Source organism: Echiichthys vipera (genome assembly GCF_963691815.1).
Source record: "Echiichthys vipera genome assembly, chromosome: 19".
Lineage (NCBI taxonomy): Eukaryota > Metazoa > Chordata > Actinopteri > Perciformes > Trachinidae > Echiichthys > Echiichthys vipera.
Genome location: NC_139844.1, coordinates 14,794,167 through 14,812,568, shown reverse-complemented (window position 1 = coordinate 14,812,568; position 18,402 = coordinate 14,794,167). Strand labels below are relative to the sequence as shown.

Below are 18,402 nucleotides of genomic sequence, written 5' to 3'. Positions count from 1 at the left end.
ATATGACATTAAAAGGCACAATTAACTGTGGACATGTCAGTGGTTTAATCAATTAAATGAAAATCAAAAACAAACTTTTAAACAACTTTCTAATCACATTCATGATGAGGCTGTAACACTGATGCAACTCTTTTTATCTTACCATTACAATGTTAACGGTACAATCATCTTTGGAACACAGTTTCAAATGCTGTGTATTATGAACTGGATCACTTCCTTGTTATTCTCGTTGGATATTGTGTAGTAGATGTTCAGCCTGCAGGAACAAAACAGAACATATTAACTGTTCTCATCCATACACTCATATTTGACAAAAGGCACTCATGTTCATCATAAAAAAGGTGTACTGCGTCACTACCAAAAAGTCGACGGGGTCCTCTGGTTTGATCTTGGATGACTCTAACATGGCCTCAGTGAGCGAGGGCATGACATACTTCATCAGATAATTCCTCAGAGGAAGAGAGTGAGCTTCCAGCAGCTCGTGTTCCTGTCGCTTCACCTCGGACAAATTCTTCTGCTAATCAATAACAAAATAATGTGACTGTTAGTATTTACAAGTCACTATTGAAGCACATTAACCCGATGTGGCATCTGTGAATGTATAACAACACGCACCCACTCCTCGTACTGAGCAGCCATCTCAGCCAGTGCAGCTTCATTCCTGCGTTTCTTCTCAGCGGCCTCTGCAGCCACTTTGTGATCCCTCTCTTCTTCTTTCTTTCTGTCCTCCTCCTCCTGCTCTTCTGGACTCAGGCCATAGTTCTTGGGAACCCCCACGATCTCTGTGATCTTCTTCATAACCTCTGTGTACTCTGGATCACCTGTAGTGACCTCTGGAGAGGAACAAGACACTCTTACTGTAAAGAAACAGTCACGGAGAAGCCTCTCTGAGATTGATTTAAAGCACAAACAAGAAAACTTGCTGTCTTTCTTAATATGCAAAATGCTGGAAGACTGCTTCATTCAAGAGTTAGAAGAGAAGCTTGACGTCTGTACAGTGGAGCCAGCAGCTGGTTAGCTTAGCTTAGCATAAAGACTGGAAAAAAGGAGAAACGGCTAGCCTAGCTTTAAGATAAGATCTGTCTACTAGCACCTCTCAAGCTCATTAAGTAACACCATCTATCTTGTTTGTTTAATCTGTTAAAAACATTTTAACAGATTAAACAAACCTTAAAATGATAAAATGAGCAGTTGCCAGGCAACCAGCAAGGAAACCAGGTAGTTATAGGTCCAGGCCAAGAAAAAAAAAATGTCACGGTTTTGCTTTTTTCAACTGACTAAACAAACAAATGTAATTGAATCTAACTCTTGGCCATGAAAGCGATTAAACAAATTTCCCAAAATGTTGAACTTTTCCTTCAAACTGAATGTGTTTTAATAACAAGTTCTCTCTTTGAAATATGAATCATAGGGGTTTACAGGAATAATCGCAGCATATAAACATAACACAGACAGAGTCAGGGTGACGCAAACCTGCTTCTTATAACCAAACTTGTTGCCTGATATAAACTGTGTGTCTTTGAGGAAAATACCAATGTGTTCTGGGTGAATCTCAAGCTCATCAAAGTAGTCCAGCAGGGTTTCCTCAGCTGTACTGCGCTCTCTGTATCTTGTCAGGCGAGGGGAAAATTCCTCCTGGGTGTATCGCATTTTCTCTGCCACGCTCTGTGGAAGTCCCCGAGCTCTGTTTGTCAGGAAATCATCAGTAGCATTGAGGGCAAAAACATGCTCTGCAAAACATAAAACAAGTAGAATAGGAATGTTTTGTATTATTAAAGGTATGAAGAGTTTAGATCTGGGTTATTTTATATTTATCAATTCTATATGTGGTAAATTAATGCGAGAAGTACATCAACAACCTGGAGTGATATTCTTGTTGTATAAATCCTGGTTCTCCGTGGTGTCCGCATCTGATAAGAAAAAACACCAGTGTAATCGATATTATATCGTTTTTGAGTGAGTAATTGCATGAATGGATGAACCTACCAAAGAAAATCAGCTTTGCTTGCACATAGGTCTTGGGGAAGCCATCAAGAACAAATCCTTGGTTCCTGCATGGCTTCGAATTCAGCTTTTCTTGTAAAATTTCAAAAACTAGATGGTCAGCCAGGCGACCTAATGGACCAACAGAGATGTTTAAACATAAGTGAGGAACTAAAAGACTCAAACCATCACCTGTCCAACTGCTGATATACAAAATGCAAAGAAAATGTCAATTTAAAAAAGAGAATAACCGCCTGGCCCAGGCTGTGTTGTAGACAATGACATGAAAATTACATTCCTGCACCAAAATAACTTTGGCTAAGGTAAAACATAAGCTAAGAACTTTCAGGATGCATTAAATGCCACTTTTTCTAGATAGGTTTATGGAGTAATAATGGGTATCTTTCTCACTTTTAATCCAATTAAGTAGCTGCAGCCAAACATCTAAACCAAAACTTTTAATGTCAATAAATCATAGAAAATGCTCCAAGGTTCCATAACTGACCTGCATTCATTTCCATGCTTTTGTTCAAACGTTCTAGTTGCTTCTGTGCAGCAGTCGCTACCTCTTCACTGGCACTTTCAGGGTCAGCTTCATTAACTAACTTCTTCTGCAGCATATGGAAAGAAACATGAAAAATTAACAATAAATTGCAAAGACGACCTTCCAGAAGAGGGCAGTATATTTCCTTTAGTTACATGACAGCAGCGAGAGAAAATGGATTAAATCTGTCTAGTAGGCAAATGCCGTCTTTTTATTACACTGACCAGTTGTGTGATCTTTTCCTCAATGACCTCTTTGATCTTGATGTGGTGTATTTGGTAATGGCTGCAGAGCTTCTCTGCAATGGTGGTTTTACCGACAGCTGGAGGTCCAACCAGGCACACTCTGATTGGCTAAGGAAAGAAATAGGGGGGAAGAGGGAAATCATAGCGGCTTTTATCTGGTACCAAAATAGCTTCTATGGCTCAAAATGCCCCATTAAGGTGTTTGCATTGTTTCGGATTACTTTCTAAAACTAAAAACTAAAAAGGAAAACTAAAAGCAATCATTAAAATAACATGTAATGCTAGTCTGAGTCAGAAAACCAGGCCGGTTGTGACATCTTTTGACCTTCAAATCACCAAATCAATGATCTCCTAAACTCTACTCTTTATTCATTAAATTATCTGCTGCCTATCAGAAGAGCTGCTGTGACTATTGACGCTTCACTTAACTCCAGAGGTGTCAGACAACCGTTGCGTTCCATAGTCGTAACTGTTTCCACATCATTTACTGACATATTGAGTCGGCGAATTCTGTAGACCACAGTAGCGTAAATAATCCAAATATATTTACGCCTTTCCTGTTATCATATAACACTCACAAGTAGCTGCCTGGTGTCTTTGTATTCTTCCACAATGCTCGCCATGTTCTCAACCATCCCGGCTTTAGACGTCCAGCTGAGACTGAAGGAGTCTTTTATGATAAATGCATCCAGGCGGAGGTTGATGTTTAGGTACACCAATTCCTCTGGCTGAAATGAGAGGGGGGAAAAAAACAGTTACCATCACAGGATAATTTTGATTCGATATTAACTGGTAGAATATGCAATCGTGCCATAAAAGGCCGACAGTGCTTTCATAACAACACACATCAGGTGGTTTTGTCTGATCCTGTATCTAGAGCCACTACAGCTAGAAACAGCTGATATATTAATTCATGTGTGTGTTGTTTCTTTACCCATTTGTAAAATGTATATTTGTAAATGTGACCAACTCTCACTCAAATACAAAGCATAATACATTTTTCCAACTTATAATAATATATAATTAGTATATTGTACTAAAGCTTGGTTGGGTATTCAAACTTTAAAGTCTTCAAAAGCAGCCTTTCATTAATTTTCCATGCAAGCAGCTCTATATTTAATTGCCTAATAATATGCCACTTTTGAGTGTTTCTAGGTTGAACTCCCACTCTGAGAAACTTAATCATAGTCATAGAGAGACTTGAATATGCACATTAAGCAATAATCTAGGTACTAATTCATTTAAAATAAGAAAAAAAAGAAAATACAAAAAAAACCCATTAAATACTGTACCTGAAAAGCGTTCATGGTGATCGCTTCCTGCTCTGGTACTTTGTTAATTTTTCCTGGGCCAAGTGTATCGCTTATCATCTGAAGGGTTAAGAAAAAAATATTTTAATCCTTTTCACCGTTTTTTCTGTCATTTCCTCTTTGCAGCTCACGGTAGTTCAGGGAGAGAAGACATATAACAAAAATCACCAGCTGGATCCAAATCCGTCTTGGGTCAATACACTGACCCACAGTAGTGTTTTACAACAAATGTAAGATTCATTTTCTTTGATGTACTGCGGCATTGATATGTTTAAGAAGGTTACCTTTACAATATCTTCTGAAGTGTTCTTAGAGTCATCCACAGCAAGAATGTACTTTGACTTAGGCTTGAGTTCAATTATGTTTTGGATCACTCTGAAGAAGAAACACAGGTCAGCCGTAATGCAGTAATTATCTCCAAAACAAAAGACAGCGTATATAAACAAGACTACAGTGAATTAAAATCACCCTCCAAGGTCGTATACGTGAATCATGGGGATGTGATTCGTGCCCTGCCCAAAGAGAGGAACTTCTGGAAACTGCATCAACCAAGACACCTGTTTGAAAATACAAAAACATTTAACAGACAATGAAATTTTAAATTAGATGCAGTTCACACACAACCATACAGTATACTGATCACATTAATATCTACCTTGAAAAAGTAGTGAAAGAGGTTTTCTCCTTTTCCGTATTGAAGACCACAAGATACAACATAGCCAGTCAGCTTGGACTTTTTCTGTAAGATTGGAAAATACGAACATTTAAAAGTATGTTTCTTGTCTGTCTTTTTATAGCTAGTTATACCACACACATCAAAAAAATAGATGGTGTAAAATGCTCCTATTCTGTTGGGATATTTTTGGAGTAAGTTGAACATTTCTTCCCATTATGTACTTACACCTTTACCCAGTTTGAGCACAAGTTTCTCCAGATTGTTGTGGTTTCTGAAACTGGGATGGGGCCTTCTTCTTCTGAACTCTTCCTCTGTGAGAAGAGCATCTGTTTCCTCCTGAAGAGAAAATTTATAATCAAGTTGTATTCACAGCACATGCGTGCCTGCAGGCTCAGTATAACAAACAGTCTGCTTCCTTTATATCACTGTGTATCTGCTGAGTGTCTTTCTCTCTGTGTTGTTAATTGTACTGCTATGTCTGTTACCTTTTTATCCTTAACTTCTCTCATTTGTGTATCTGTTTAGCTTGCCAACTGTCATTATATTTAGTGGTCTGTATATCTGTATTGTATTTCTATGTTCACAACCCAAGGAAGACTAGAAGCGCTTGTGTGTGCTTCTAATAGGGATCTTTAAATAAACTAAACTGAACTAAACTCACCGGATTCTGTGGTTTGGTCATGGCCCAGGTCATCACACTTGAGACTAAGATGAACATTTTGTGAGACTTGAAGTTCTCCATCTCATCATGAAGGGCTGTTGGTAACAGAGGGAAACAGTTGGGGGGGGAAAGCACTAAAGAAAACAGTACACTTAAGCCAGTCCACTGAAACATAAGCCTACCTGCTTCCTTACCTGTGATTGCCCATGTTGCTTCTTCAACCTGCTGTTGTGTATCACTTTCTGAGAGGTTGTACACCACTACGTCACACTCCAACAGGCGCTCAAGTAGCTCGTCTCGAGTTGGTGACTACCAGAAGACATTATTTACCCAATTACACATTATCTGTAATTTGCACTATCTAGAAATAGACGGAATTAATATAAAGCTTCTATAGACTCTGTATGCAGTGTTTTCGTGAAAAGGTAGCAATGTCACAATATAGTAATATATAAGTATTATCAGCTAAATGTGCTTTAACATATTTATAAAATGACTCATTATGCAGAAAGACTCCTTAACTAAATCTTATATTATCATTGGATTATTATTGCTGATGCGTTCTAAAGCAGCATTGTGGGTTTGGTCAATATATGGAGCTGATCCAAACTATACGATAGTTTTATCCATAGCAATTTTATTGTAAACAAAGGTTTTTTTTTTGCAACTGTGTGTGCAAGATTGCTGGTTAGATACTATAGATATTATTATTCTAATTATTATTATTTTTATTATTATTGTGATAGATAGAGAGACTTAACTGCTGCTTGTGGATGAATTGCTCCGTCTCTGTAAAATCATAAATAAGTCAAAGTGTGATCTTGAGATAACTTTTGTTTTGATTTAACACTATAAATAAAATTGAATTGAATTAAAAGCTGATCATATGCTTTGTATGAAATTAACTTAATGTGCAGAGTAACTGTCAAATCAATGATAAAAAACTTTTGCATTAGAAGTATACAGTAGTAGAAGTATACACTGGCATAAATTGTAATAGTAACTACGGTTGTAGAGTATAGATGCCGTGAAATGCACCCCCTCCCATTATAGGTGATATTCTGGATCAGAAGGCTGTTGTTTCCACCTATAGGAGGAGTTTATACACGGGTAACCCACAACGGTCAGAACATTGGTTACTTACAGTCTTTAAACTACTTTAAAGAGTTTAAATCACAAACTTGGGTAATAGCGAACACAAAACAACACCCTTTTGTATGTTCTGTGGAAATATACTGCATCAATAGTTACAAAATGAATGAAATGGATCTTTTGAGCAAGTTGAATGTATTTGACTCTGCGTTTCCTAAATATAATCCCAGCTTTTCTTGCAATTCATAGGTTCAAAAGTGTGTGCTTTTAATTTGGTTACCTGTATATAAGCTACTCCTATAGATGGAAACAACAGCCTTCTGATCCAGAATATCACCTATAATGCGAGGGGGTGCATTTCACGGCAGGGGTTCAACACCGGCTTCTGTTTTACTTTCCATCCTCTGTATGTGCAGTATTTGACAATCAAGCCTGGAAACATTATACACCTAAAGACTGACAACGTTACTTGTTATTTGATGTCTGACTCACCTTATACCATTCAAATAGAAACTTTTCTTGTTCATCTTTGGCGGAAGAAGACACAGTTCCCACTATCTGGAGAGCAGGTCCACCTGGAAGGGAGCCCTCTCCTGCCTCGGCTTCCTCGGTGTTGTCTCCGAACACGCAATGTGTCGACAGAAACTGTAAAGTAAGTCAGTAAAACAAAAACAAAAACAAGTAAATGACACATTATTTTACGTTAATACACACATGACATTAACTACTTAAGCAAGATAACGTTACCTTAGCGACGTGTTTGGAGGAATATCTGTCGACGTCATTGATAAAAACACGTTTGGGACGAGTTAGTTGCTTTTTATCACCCATTTTTAAAAAGGTGTGGATTCGCCGTTACAAATGTCTTGAGCGTTTTGGTGTAACGATTAATTGTATTATTAAAATAAGCGTTTTAAAGCGCTCACTTGTTTGGCTAACTAGGAAAGTTAACTGTTGCGTTCTGGGTCCGTTGCTATGGGCTCCCTCCGGTTGCTACGTGTCAGCCAATAAAATGCCACGCTGAGGATACGTAGGGGTGACACGTTACGCGTTGCTTACGTTCACTCATAGACGTTCACATCATGTTCTTATATATACAGTTTATTGTTACTTCTGTATTCTTTACGATCTTTTGTATCCTTTTATAAATATTAAATAAAGGAAAATAATTTAATATGTTCACATATATATGTTCACAACACTGCCATGATACAGTTTAGGGGATGCAATAAAGGTGAAATGCCTTTATTTAATCATTTATATATTATTTATTTATTCATATATTATTTTGTTGGCTTAAAAGTAGCTCAATTGGTCAAATTAAGCAGCCAAATTCTGATTATGATATTATTATTATTATCATAATCATTATTATGATGATATTATTTTCTGTACCTATTTCACATTTATCCACCTTAGATACTGTTGCAGATTTAAGATGAATCATAGTCAACTCTAATTGTCGTACATGTGGAACATTTTAGTTGCATTGATAAGGTTGGTGTATCTAACTGTCTCACCATTTGTCAATTGATAAAATATTAGAGAAGCTATAGCCATCATATAGTGTGTGTTATTGTCCTACTGTACTATTTTTTAATATGGTGTCACACAGTGTTGGAGGAGCGATATAGGTGTTTTACTTTGGTAGCAGTAGGCCTATTACAGTGTAAAATATTGCATACAAAAGTACTGGCCTCAATATAAACTATATATTAGGCGTATTATTGGATAATAATGATAAGATGATAATGTATATCACTTGTCACTTTCACATTGCAGTTAGTAAAAGTGGAGCTCATTTAAATACTTATATGCTATATATTGCTGGGTATCTTAACCTACAATAATACATCATCATTAATTTGTTGATTATATTTTTTATCAATAATTTAAAAGTAGTAGTATAAAGTTACTTAACATGGATATATTCAAGTAAAGTACCTCAAAACTGCACTAACTTACATTCCACAGTGGTGACACACACACACACACACACACACACACACACACACACACACACACACACACACACACACACACACACCTGTATATCCCGTCATGGTGCAGAACAATGGAGCTCTGACATGGAAACTTTCAAAGCACTCCACATATTTATAGAGCTGACATTATCTGAGAAACTGGTGGCAGTGCTTGATGGGGTCTGCTCTGCACAGGTCTCAGCACTCAGTAAAACACACCCTGTCATATATTCAAAGCACAGCGATACTGAAGGGCACTGCTTCATGCATGATTGGCTGTTTATTGCCATGTATAGTAAACCTCTAAATTTAAATTAACCAGTCAGACTTTTTAAACAAAGTACTGTAATTCCTGGATTATCATGTATTCCAAACAAAGGATGTTCAGGAATTTGAGGGGCCACTCATAGTGATCAACCTACAGATAATTATCACCTGAATCTGCAGCTCCTGTCGGCTTTACGGAGCTTTATAGTATGTTTTAGCTCTGTGTTTAGCTGTCCCACCCAGACACAGATAGAGACTAACTGGTGAACATAGTGGAGCATTTAGCAGCAAACAAAACAGATTTTCTCTCAGGAGAAGGAAGAGTCCAAAAACAGTGCTAAAAGAGAGTGAATATTGGTCAAGATCACAACTTCAAATGATAATAATGTTGCTCCATAACTGCTGGATGTGAACTCACCATATCAACTTAAAGCTGATGGTTTATCAGTGATGTGTTCAAAAGTTGTTTCCGCTGCCCCTGAGTTATTACAGGCTTTAGAAAAATGAATGTATCAGCCAATTTTAGAAAAGAAATGTCAAAAAATAAACATCATTATTGGTTTCAAAAAGCCCTTTTCTTTCATGTTCTAGGAGGAATGATGTCAGGTGATGCAAACATTTGACGTAATAGTCGTGTAAACAGAATATTTCTTCTGTCACATTTCTCATATCTCCTTTCTGTATAACGATTTACAATTACAGAATAGCTGCTGATGCTCTGTTTGATTAACACGTCAACCAGCATGCAGACTGTCAAACACTGCCGGGCCGTCAGCTGTTTACAGGCATGTGGCACATTAGGATGACAGCTGTTGGTGCCAAAGACAACACTGCATGTTCATTGTCAGTGCCAGTTACTGAAATGAACTCCTCTGCAGCGTTATCCTCTGGTGTTGTGGAAGTGTGCAAAACATGAATCAGACTAATGGTGTCATCAGTAGTTTTTAAAGTAATTACAATAGTCTGGAAATAGTAGCGAATGGCGAAAGTGCAGTTACTTAACTGAACATAATCAGCTTGATTTCAGTCAATATTACTATTCAAATACTAAAACACCTGTATAATTTTACCCACATTTGTAGAAAGTTAGATTTAAAAGTCTTTAAGCAAAAAGAAAATCTGTCTTGTAACATTGAAATTCAAATGGTAAACAAACTGTTGAAGTGGGGCTCGACTGTTAAAAAACAGTTGTTGCTAACAGCTGCTGAAGTGTGTGCATGTGTGAGTGGAGGAGGTGGAGGGAGGGGAGTGCAGGGGGGGGCAGCTGTCAAGACAGACAAACCGTGTGCTTCCTACATGTCCTTATAAGGACGAATGTTCCTCAAAACCATGACCCATTTAAGACCACTCTGCTTTATCCTGATAAAGACCTGGTGAAAAAAAAGGACCCTGCCAAAAAGTGCTTCCTTGACTTGAGGGGAGCTGTTGACAAAACACAGCTCCGGTTTGATCCAAAAACTTACTCTCACTCCCTTTTGCTCAACGATGCTCAAGTGCGAGACTTGTTCCTTTACTGAACAAGAGGGTCTGTGCCAGAAAAAAAACACATAATTAGTTCAATTTTACATTTGTGTGGTTGGTGTGAATGTTATCTACTCATTCAGAACCATTCTATGATTGTTGTTATTTCTTTGTTTTCTTTTTTTTTTATTCACCAGAGGATTTTGAAAATTATGTTGTGAGTGTGATACATATTTATTATTTGTGGCCTGTATAAACTTGATTGTTGTCAGAGGTGGGAACTAATTAAGTAAAACTACTCAAGCACTGTCCTTAAGTACAATTTTGAGGTACTTTTTTTGACGTATTTCCTTCATAGTTCCACTACACAACATCTCAAAGGGAGATATTGTTCATTGCTCTCCACTACATTTATTTAACAGCTGAAGTGACTGAATATTGTACAAGATAGAACAGCATAGGAAGCAGTTCCAACATCCAGACTATTTAAGGTGTGACATGCATTAATAATGAATAATGATCCGCTCATATATTTATATTACAGACAGCGACCAAGTGCTTTTTCTCTTAATACTTTAAGCTGATCTTCCCATATGATACCTTTGTAATTAAACTCTTTTATATGCTTGAATATAAAAAAAAAACACATTATTGTTCTCAAACTGACTGTGTGAATATACCTGTATTCATGAAATGCTCTGCAAAAAGCCCAACCTGCTCTGATTGGTCAGTGTTACTGGGTCTTCCACATCCGCGCTCTCGACGTCTTTGCACAGGCACTTCAGGTGGGGAATGACTGTAACATCGCTGTCTACCTACAGATTGCTTTAAAGTTTCTGAATACAGGCTGTGTGCATTTCTCTGTGGGCTGAGCGAGCGTTTTATTGAGCATATTTACACAGCACCTCCACCTGCTTTATAATTAAAAAAGAAAAGGAAATGTCTCTACAATATGGGACATTTAATTACATGTTTGAATGTGTTTTATAGTGTGAGACTGCTACTTTTACTCAAGTAAATTATCTGAATGCTCCTTCCACCACTGATTGATATGTTGACATATTATGTGTCCAGCTTCAGCAGAAGGATCCTAACATGTCTTTATTTCTTTAGTTGTAATCCCAAATCACACTTTTTTTCTCTTTTCTTGGGCTAATTGTACTGATTTCTGGGTAATGTCATCACCACAGAACATATAGGCATCATGTCCCATATGTAAATAATACTTTGTTTTATGCTCTATTGACTTATGTTTCATATAGTTGTATATTGTCTGTCTTTGATTTTGCTCTTAATAAATAGGGATAGGGACAAGCGGTTGAAGATGGATGGATGAACCCTGTTTACAAGATGAAAAACCCTTTGGTTTCTGGTGACTCACCAGAAAATTCACCCGAAACGTTATGAATATGCATCAGCAGAGAAACATGATGTGAAGGTAACTCCTGTCTCTCTTATTCAAAAGCTTGGAATAGAAATAGACAAGTAGGTTAGTAGCATCTCCCTCTACGGCTAGAAATGGTAGATCTCCAAGTGTTGATGGTGTTGGGGGGTATTTACATTCCTATTGCACTCACACTGGCCTGATAGGGGCTCCAGCGTGGGGATGTAGTCACTGTGGGGGCAGTGCGAGGTGACGAATAAGGAGCCTGAGCTCCGGCCGCGGTGTGAGGCGACATGCGGCCGCTGGCACCTGTTACACTCCATTTCCCTAAAAGGAGACACTGGAGCCAATCAGAGCTCAGAGATGCAGCTCGTCGCTCCCTGCACAGGCCGTCCCAGGGATCTGTCGTCTGCTGGAGGTCTGGGACCCACCCCCACCTCCCCCCTCTTCTTACACTATTGCCTCTCAGCTGTCTGGCATGTTTTTGCTCCTTCCTCACACATGCCACTATACTGGCATGGCAAACTGTGGCAGGCAGGCCCCCCCCTAGATGGCTCCTTGACCATCGCACCCACATCCCCAGTACTCTGCTCCAGCTTAGTCATATTAACACATCCTTGGGGACCTTAAGGGAAGCTAAGCAAAGCATGAGTGGGAGAAAGATGCTGTTGTGAGGCAATAAGCTGAACTTATCAGTGTGATAATATTGCAGTTGAAGAGTTTGAGTGTCCCAGTCCCTCTGTCATATTGAATTTAAAGGATAAACTTATTAATTAAGAATAAATACAAATAACATACACCTATAACACAATTAAGATACGGCATACTAATGTACAAACCATTTACATTTGTCTCAAATGTGCATATTAAGATGGAAAAATCAAATTTTCCATACAGGCTTAAAGTCTTCATGAATCCTTTGCCTTTCATCTCCAAGGCAACATCCCTCCAGTTTGATGGCGTCCCTGACACAGGATCCACTATTGAACCATTTTGCTAAGCAGCACTTAATTTGGGCTTGTGTGAACTCCTGAGCCCGCCCACCGCCCCCCCCCCCCCCCCCCCCCAGCCTCAGACGATGGGACATATTTAAGGACCCCCTCGCACCCATGGCCCTTTGTCCCAGTAGAAACTCCAGTCTTGTGGATACAACTTGGTGAGTCCCTTTTGCAGTCTTAGTAAATTTCAGCTGTTGCTTTTCTGCTTTTTGGGGGGAGACTTGCTGCTGTAGGACATTTTGCTGCCACCACGATGGATTTATTTTTCTTTATTATAGTTTCTGTGATTAAAGCTAATACGTTGTTGGAAGGGAGGATGAGAGCTGAGCATAAGAGAGAAGTTGAAAGAAAAAGAGGCAAAAAGGAAAATTGGTGGTTTAGAAAGCAAAAAATACTGTATGGAATAGAGACATGCACTGTGCAGACTTGGAAACACTCTGGGGTTTAGGATGCAGGGATGGGATGCTGCTGTGGAGAGGCAGGCATGGAGTGCAAACTCAACTTAGATACAACCTGAGAAAACCTATGAGGTTAGCCATCAATAGTGAAACATTTTTAGATTCAATAGATAATATTAGGCTAGACAGTTTAAATACCAAAGAGAACCAAACGATTCAGTGCGTTAGAAAACAAGTTTAGCCCCCCTGAAACCTACAATAATCCAAGTCTGTCTGCTTTCTTGTTCTTAATCTCATTGGGGCTTTCCATGTTAAATGAAAATGAAAAACTTTGTTAAAACTTAATGAGAGTAGCTAATTAAATGCTGAGTGGTACACTAAGGAAACCACAGGCTTGTTCAATAGTTTTGCACATATCTTAATAGTGGTTTATTTTAAACTTGTCTATAATATATATTTTTTACCCTGGATTAACAAGGCTGTGTTTACAAAGGTCTTTATACAAGGTCATATTTTGTTGGTTGTTTTTCTTGTACTTTAACTTTGGTCAGAAGAAAAACTTAACTTGTATCTGTGTTGAATGGCATTGCTTTGCAAAGGTTTATAGAAAGTTAAAGTATATTGGTCCCATGTATCCGAGTCAGTCTTGTAAAACAACGTCAGATGAGGAATTAAAGAGAGGACAGAAGATGAAACATGTTTGATTACAAGCTATTTCACACAGTAACTTCAATTTTTAGCTAATTTGGAGTTTTGCCAAAGTGCAATTGTGTTGTTTTATTGATCTCATTCGCAGCTCTGAGGCTGATTTGCATGAAAACATAGAATGCATCAGCGGCCATTTAAATTGAACTTGTTTATTTGAGTGGGGAAGACAGGACTGTATGAAGAGGGAGGGATGCAGGATGCACTTGGGATGCAGGCTGTGTCCAGAGGCCCTGTGAGGACCAGAGCACATGGTCTGGACTCCAAACAGAGGAGACCACTATATGTGGCGACAGCTGAGGAGAGACACAGGTTGCGTCCTGCCACTTGTCCAAAGACACGCCGCCTCAGCTGTTAACTGGCTCCGGCTTAAAGATGAGATACAGAGGACTGGTTGTGGGGGCAGAGGAGGGTGACGAGGGTCCCGAGGCTGAAAATAGACCTGCGAGTGTGTGTGTGTGTGTGTGTGTGTGTGTGTGCGCGCGCTTGTGTGTGCGAGGGGGCTGAGCCATGTCCCGTTTAGGCTTTGCAGGCAGCTGAGAGGAGATTAGAGCACTCAGAGGTGTCTTCATACTAAACATAGTGCTACATTGTTCTCATAGATGTTTAGTTTTGTTTTCAACTTTAAATAGAAATACTGCACATTTAAAGATGATAGAGGAATTATTCCTGCAGATAATCCAAAAATTTTCAGCGTTTTGATGTAAACAGCTCCCGATCTAGACATTAAACTTTCCTCTGGATATCACAAATTCATGTTCCGGCTGTTTTTCCATCCTCTGTCTCGTACAGAAGGCCAGCCCAGAAAAGACCAAACATGTGTGACGACGACGAGACCACCGCCCTCGTGTGCGACAATGGCTCTGGCCTGGTCAAGGCTGGGTTCGCCGGTGATGACGCCCCCCGTGCCGTCTTCCCATCTATCGTTGGACGCCCCCGTCATCAGGTAGGAACACTGAAAGAGCCATGAAAGAAACCTGAAAGACTCATCACAGGCGGTCTGTGTTGTCTGTGTTGTTCCTAACATGAGTTTGCTCCGTTCTCAGGGTGTGATGGTTGGTATGGGTCAGAAGGACAGTTATGTGGGAGACGAGGCCCAGAGCAAGAGGGGTATCCTGACTCTGAAGTACCCCATCGAGCACGGCATCATCACAAACTGGGACGACATGGAGAAGGTGAAGGGTGTTTTTCGTTTTTATTCATGATTGGAGCCTAAATGAGTCATTTTTTACCGACTGTACGCACCTGAGTCTCTGACATGTTCCGTCCTGCTCCTGTTTCTTTACAGATCTGGCATCACACCTTCTACAATGAGCTCCGTGTGGCCCCAGAGGAGCACCCCACCCTTCTGACTGAGGCCCCCCTCAACCCCAAGGCCAACAGGGAGAAGATGACCCAGATCATGTTTGAGACCTTCAACGTCCCTGCCATGTATGTGGCCATTCAGGCTGTGCTGTCCCTGTACGCCTCTGGTCGTACCACCGGTGAGTCTTGACCGAGGACTTTAACTCTGTGACTGTGCGACATCACAGGTCGATAAAAAAAACCACACTATGAGTTGCCTTCTGACCAAGTGCTGATTCTTCTGGACAGGTATTGTGCTGGACTCCGGTGATGGTGTGACCCACAACGTGCCCATCTATGAGGGTTACGCTCTGCCCCACGCCATCATGCGTCTGGATCTGGCCGGTCGCGACCTGACTGACTACCTGATGAAGATCTTGACTGAGCGTGGATACTCCTTCGTCACAACTGGTGAGAATGCCAGAACAACTAACAGGAAGCAAAAATTGGATGATTCTTGATGTTCAAAGGGGTTTTCTGGAGGTTTGTTTACACTCGGAAACTAGAGAGACTATCCGGCTTTTAAGTCTGACGTAACACCCTTTCAAAATTTTATATGATTTGAAATTAAACAACACAACACACTGTGGCAGCAAATGTCCAGAAGTCAGATTGAGTAGGATTTGTCCAGTGCAGTTTGTCAACTCAACATTAAAAGTTGTTCGGGCTACACACCCAGTGTCCAAAGGTCTCTAGAAACATCCTGAACACAGCAAAATGAAAAGAAAACAAGAAAATGGAGGGATTACTTTTGTATCCGTCTATACATTTCAGGAAAGTAAAGATTAAGTCCTTACGGGGTATTCTTTGTGCAGGGTCTCATCATGCTTTACCAGAAAAATAGGCGCACTAGAGGTGCACTGACATGTACACCAGGAAAGAAACGGTTTCATTCCAGACAGTAACTATTATCATTAAAAACTAATTTGATTGCCACACTCATGATAAATACCATCCAGTATCAACCAAAGTTGAACCAAACAAACAAATGCATGCAAACAAAAGTTGCACGTGTTTGTGATCTTTTAATACCGTATAAAACTTGGTGTAATCAGGACTTTTTGAACATTTTCATCACATCTTAACAATACCATGATAAAAACGATAACCATTATCATTTTGGTTACTACAATTGTGAAATTGTAGACACACAGAGACCTATTTTACTGTAAACAGCGATGAATAGTAACAGCAGCAAAAAACACCCTGTTTTCTTGTCAATATAGGGAATTTATTTAGTAGATCATATTTTCATATTTCTTTTTTGTCGCTATGCTGTCCAGTATCAGTGATGTACCATCTGAAAACTCACTTCACCTTATAAATGTAGCTGGAATCAGCTGCTTCATTTTTTAAAAGTTCCTTATGGGCCTTATGTGTAGTTGGGTACAGTTGAATATTTAAAAGTAGTCTGGCCAATACAGGGCCCTCACAAATGGGGCGCCTGTGCTGCAGAGTAGCTCAGCCTGTGCATTAATCCATGCCTAACCCATTGTTTTGCTCATGAATCAAACGTTTTATTTCTAAGAGACAGACTGTGTTATTTCTTCATTCAGAGAGCTGTCTGTAGATTATTTATGAATAACGTGTGATTGATTGACCACACTCATTTCAATTCCTCCCTCCAGCTGAGCGTGAGATCGTGCGTGACATCAAGGAGAAGCTGTGTTACGTAGCTCTGGACTTCGAGAATGAGATGGCCACTGCCGCCTCCTCCTCCTCCCTGGAGAAGAGCTACGAGCTGCCCGACGGTCAGGTCATCACCATCGGCAACGAGCGTTTCCGCTGCCCGGAGACCCTGTTCCAGCCCTCCTTTATCGGTGAGTCTTGACAGCAAGTCATATTTATATCTGATTATGTTTCATACTGTATGTTCAGTTAATGGCACCAGATAGGCATAATAATTAGTACAATTTCACATTGACATTAGCAATAATATTTTTTTACAACACCCAAAACTGAATTTTCACATAAACAATTAAGATAAAGCATCAATAAAAAAATGACTCATAGACATATATGTTATTAGATATAGCCTTTATTTATTTACTTACTTTGTATATTTATTTATATATATTTATTCATATATAACTATATGAATAAAGTTATAGGAAAAAAAACAATTTCCCCGTGGGATAATTGAAGTATTTCTGATTCTGATCTGATAAATCTCATTATTTTTTCTATAAAAAGCACACATTTATGTCCGTCCTCCACAGAGCTGGGTCTGTCTGACGTTCCTGCCTGTTAAAGGGAAGGTTTTCGTTGCCACCGTACTCTACGGGGGAATTGTTGGGTCTATGTAAATCATAAATAAGTCATAGAGTATGGTCTATACTTTGTCTGTAAAGTGTCCTGAGATAACTTTTGTTATGATTTGGCACTATAATAAAATTGAATTGAATTGAATTGAATTTACTGTCAGCCATTTAAACACTCATATCTCTCCCCTTACCTGCTCAGGTATGGAGTCTGCTGGTATCCATGAGACCGCCTACAACAGCATCATGAAGTGTGACATTGACATTCGTAAGGACCTTTACGCCAACAACGTTCTTTCCGGTGGAACCACCATGTACCCTGGTATTGCTGACCGTATGCAGAAGGAGATCACCGCCCTGGCCCCCAGCACCATGAAGATTAAGGTGAGCCCTTCATCCACCAGCACTCACCGGTTCAGACCAGCTGACAGGAAGTGCCTGTAGTTCAGTATAAAATGTCCTCATACCAACCTGTGCCTCTGCTCCTTCCCCTGCAGATCATCGCTCCCCCTGAGAGGAAATACTCCGTCTGGATTGGCGGCTCCATCCTGGCCTCCCTGTCCACCTTCCAGCAGATGTGGATCAGCAAGCAGGAGTACGATGAGGCGGGCCCCTCCATCGTCCACAGGAAGTGCTTCTAAATCTCCAACCAGCACGGAAAAAGAAGAAACCCCCCTCCCCCACCAACTGCACCAGCTTTCCATCCATATTTGTATTTCTACTGTGCCTTTTGCTGTATATACATGTTCTGTTGTAATAAAAATAGTTGCTTTCTAACAGTAACAGTCTGGAGAGTTGGTTATCATCCACGAACATATGAGCATGAAGATGTCAGTATAGCTGTTAATTCAGCATATGTTTTTATTTTATCTTTTTATTCTATCTGACCCAGAAATGGATTTATGTACGTAACATACCTTACTCCTAAATGTGTTGTATAAGGTGTTATATTGTACAAAACAACATAAAATAAGTGCATTCAACCATGAATATACTACCCCAAAAAAAGTATGCAATTTTCTAATCATACTTAACAGGAACAATAGAGAGCATTTTGCTGTTCTACTGCTCAACACTCCAGTCCAGCAGGT

The 18,402-nt window shown here is 39.6% G+C and overlaps 2 protein-coding genes across 2 annotated transcripts; one reads left to right on the top strand and one right to left on the bottom strand.

The window, feature by feature from the left end:
• Positions 1-204: 204 nt before the first annotated feature.
• Positions 205-7,342, bottom strand: LOC310962217 (adenylate kinase 7-like; the record flags this gene model as incomplete). Its single annotated transcript, XM_083934604.1, has 17 exons — positions 205-256; positions 359-517; positions 616-833; positions 1,533-1,730; positions 1,987-2,115; positions 2,489-2,594; positions 2,752-2,880; positions 3,351-3,500; positions 4,065-4,142; positions 4,367-4,457; positions 4,551-4,639; positions 4,738-4,821; positions 4,984-5,094; positions 5,420-5,514; positions 5,614-5,728; positions 7,004-7,156; positions 7,259-7,342. The coding sequence occupies 17 exons, from the start codon at positions 7,340-7,342 to the stop codon at positions 221-223; spliced, it is 2,025 nt and encodes a 674-aa protein (XP_083790730.1). The 3' UTR covers positions 205-220.
• A 5,362-nt stretch (positions 7,343-12,704) lies between these two features.
• actc1a (actin alpha cardiac muscle 1a) lies at positions 12,705-18,077 on the top strand. The gene is made up of 8 exons (XM_083933598.1): positions 12,705-12,761; positions 14,499-14,652; positions 14,753-14,881; positions 14,995-15,190; positions 15,300-15,461; positions 16,679-16,870; positions 17,514-17,695; positions 17,809-18,077. Exons 2-8 carry the CDS (start codon positions 14,524-14,526, stop codon positions 17,950-17,952), a joined length of 1,134 nt encoding a protein of 377 aa, XP_083789724.1. The 5' UTR covers positions 12,705-12,761; positions 14,499-14,523; the 3' UTR covers positions 17,953-18,077.
• Positions 18,078-18,402: the final 325 nt, after the last annotated feature.

Bases quoted from the DNA above. Each gene is read 5' to 3' on its own strand.
- actc1a (XM_083933598.1), top strand. From the start codon at position 14,524: ATGTGTGACGACGACGAGACCACCGCCCTCGTGTGCGACAATGGCTCT. The intron at 14,882-14,994 runs GTGAAGGGTGTT...GTTTCTTTACAG, and splicing joins ACTGGGACGACATGGAGAAG to ATCTGGCATCACACCTTCTA. The intron at 15,462-16,678 runs GTGAGAATGCCA...TCCTCCCTCCAG, and splicing joins ATACTCCTTCGTCACAACTG to CTGAGCGTGAGATCGTGCGT.